Source organism: Habropoda laboriosa, unplaced genomic scaffold (assembly GCF_001263275.1).
Source record: "Habropoda laboriosa isolate 0110345459 unplaced genomic scaffold, ASM126327v1 scaffold41, whole genome shotgun sequence".
Lineage (NCBI taxonomy): Eukaryota > Metazoa > Arthropoda > Insecta > Hymenoptera > Apidae > Habropoda > Habropoda laboriosa.
Genome location: NW_017100164.1, coordinates 792,810 through 795,570, shown reverse-complemented (window position 1 = coordinate 795,570; position 2,761 = coordinate 792,810). Strand labels below are relative to the sequence as shown.

Below are 2,761 nucleotides of genomic sequence, written 5' to 3'. Positions count from 1 at the left end.
TTGCTGAAAATAAAAATTTTTCTTAAAATATATTATATACGCAAGTAAAAGCTAATTATAAAATTCTAACAATAATTGTAATAAGGCAATAGAACTTTAATATTACTTACAATCTTCTTGCTGAGACAAAAATCTCAGAGCAGAAATTTCTGCAAATGTACATCCTCCAATAAAGAAAACCATTACTAACTTTGGTGGTTCTGAGTCTTCACTAGTAATAGAATTTCCTAAAAATTAGTTTATATATTACAATTATAGTACAATTTGAAATACATTTTGTATATATGTTTCTTACTTCTTCCAGATGGTCGGATGTCATATGGAGCATTAACAATAGTAGGACCTGGTAATAATCCCATTACATCATTTAAACCCTGCCAACCATTTGGATGTAGAAGTTGTTCTGCTAGCCGAACACTTAGAGGTGCATATATAGAATGAACATAACTTATATCCTTTGGTGTAATTTCACTTTCATCTTCAACTGTAAGTCTTAATGCTTTCCGTAAAACTGCATACTGACGAGCAGATTGTTGTTGTTTTAATAGTCCAGCTTTCTCTAAATTTAATATAGTTGGTAAATTTTGATACCCATATGTTTGTATTATTTCTCTTTTATAGTAGTCCAATAATTTTGGTTTAAGTCCAGAATTTGTTAAAGATTGTATACAAAGAAGTCGTAAAACTTTAAGAAGTGGTAGCTGCTGGGCTATCATATCTTCTATAAAAGCATTTGGTTTATCTGTATCTATACAATTTAACAATTCTTGTTCCACTTGTAATGATTCTAAAAAACTACTTGAATCTGTTACTCCTTTTATCATTTCTGCTATTGTTGTATCTAGGAAGAAATTAAAAATACATACAATATGTAGTAAATTATATTATATTTAATGACACTTAGTACTACTGAATGAAATTCAAAGAACTTACGTTTTGCTAATGATTGCTTACTAGCCAACATAGACGGTAATTTTGCTACAAATTGTTTAATTTCTTGTACACTTTTATCTCCATGTCTTTCATCAAACTGAGATGAAATAACTTTAGCTTTCATACTAAGAATAGGTCCTACCCCATTAAAATTTTTATCTCTATAATTAAAAAAATCTTGTAAAATTTGAAATCGTATTAATATTGACTGCCGTTGTTACGCATGCGTGATATCGCTAACCAGTGATTATTGGCTAGCATCACATAAATGTGATTTTACTCTGCCAGCATTATATAAAAATAAAAATAAAAGTAATATTATAAATTTTAAATAATTATGGTTTATATGTTCCTTTCAATAAATATATTGTAATTATACTATGAAGGACTCTGTGAAAAGTGCGAGGGATGCCAGCGGTAGGCAACAGTATTTACACGAAACGTACAGTCGTCAAGGTGTTAAGACATAAAAATACTCACCTAATTTTTGCAAATAATTCTTCTCCAGAATTTAAAACGATTTGTTTTGTTTCATTAAGACACATTGGGGAATCTTGAGAATCACGAAAATTACTTGCTGGTAACTGTACAGTATCTAAAATTATAACGTTATAGAAAAATAACAACAAAATTGATAAAATTACTTTTACAAAGTACTATTAAAAATAAAAAAAGTACTCAACTATATTTTATTCCAAAAATTTCATCTATTAATCCTTCATATGTTAATTGTGTAACTAAGGGTGAAAGTAAATCTACAGACCGATCTAATAATAATAAATGTTCTATAGTAGGTAATTGAATAGATGTTGCTTTATTATCCTCCTCTTCTCGATTTAATCTTTCCAATAATTCCCAAACTTTACTAGCAGCAGGTCCTCTTCCGGTAACTTTGGGAATTTTTCCATATAATTTTTCTAAGCCATGAATAGCTTGTGCTACTTGATATAAGCAAGTGGGATCATTTTCTAAATAAAATTCCCTAAATGATCCACTAAGTTCCATGGAAAGGAGATCACTATCAAAGGGAAACAAATCACATTTAAATTCTTCTATTAATGTCAAAGTACCAAAGACACCTTGATCTTGAAGTCTCTTTTGACAAAGAAGACTTTTTCTAGGCACAAAAAATAAATGAAATTCTTTGCGTGGTCTTTTTCCTTGTTCACTGCAAATTAATTACTATGTAAGTTCTATAATATTATCACATTGAAATCCAAATTTTAAATTTATTTCTCAGTTTACCCATACCCATGAATATTTTCAGCAATTAAATCCATATGATCTAATTGAGGTCTAGTTATAAATATTACATTAACAATATTTGATGGTATTGTCAAGTTTCCACCACATAGAGGATACATTTTAACAACATCAAGTGAACTGCATTTTGCAATAAGATCAATGGGTCCTTTAAGAGATTGATCCCATACAATTGCCTATTAAAATATTGTTAAAAATGTTTATTTATAATTCAGACAAACTACACATAAAATATATAGTTATTCTTTAATTGTACATGATATAAATTGTAAGAATTATAAAACGAAATTTGTAATAAATTTTACTCATTATAAAAATAATAATAAATATCCAAAAGTTTGGAAAGGTTATTTTCAATACCTTTGTGCCATCACATTTTTCGAGTAAACAAAGTAACTGTTTTTTTGCTTGCTTTTGTATAATTTCCACATTTAAACGTCCTGTGGTTAAATGTGCGGATGACATCCTTAATTGTGTAATTTATATAAATATTATTAAACACCGCCTTCTGTCACTTGTATACCTTACACTGGCTCTTTAATTTCTATGGAACAACTGCTCATTT

General features: G+C 28.5%; 1 protein-coding gene across 1 annotated transcript in view; it reads right to left on the bottom strand.

Moving 5' to 3' along the window:
• The window catches only part of LOC108578538 (vacuolar protein sorting-associated protein 33A), a 10,515-nt gene extending 7,797 nt beyond the window's left edge, over positions 1–2,718 (bottom strand). The window contains 7 exon segments of the mRNA XM_017941897.1: positions 107–227; positions 296–841; positions 934–1,094; positions 1,414–1,528; positions 1,617–2,101; positions 2,185–2,372; positions 2,557–2,718. Of these exon segments, the coding sequence (XP_017797386.1) occupies positions 107–227; positions 296–841; positions 934–1,094; positions 1,414–1,528; positions 1,617–2,101; positions 2,185–2,372; positions 2,557–2,661 (1,721 nt within the window). The 5' untranslated portion in view covers positions 2,662–2,718.
• Between the last annotated feature and the right edge of the window lie 43 nt (positions 2,719–2,761).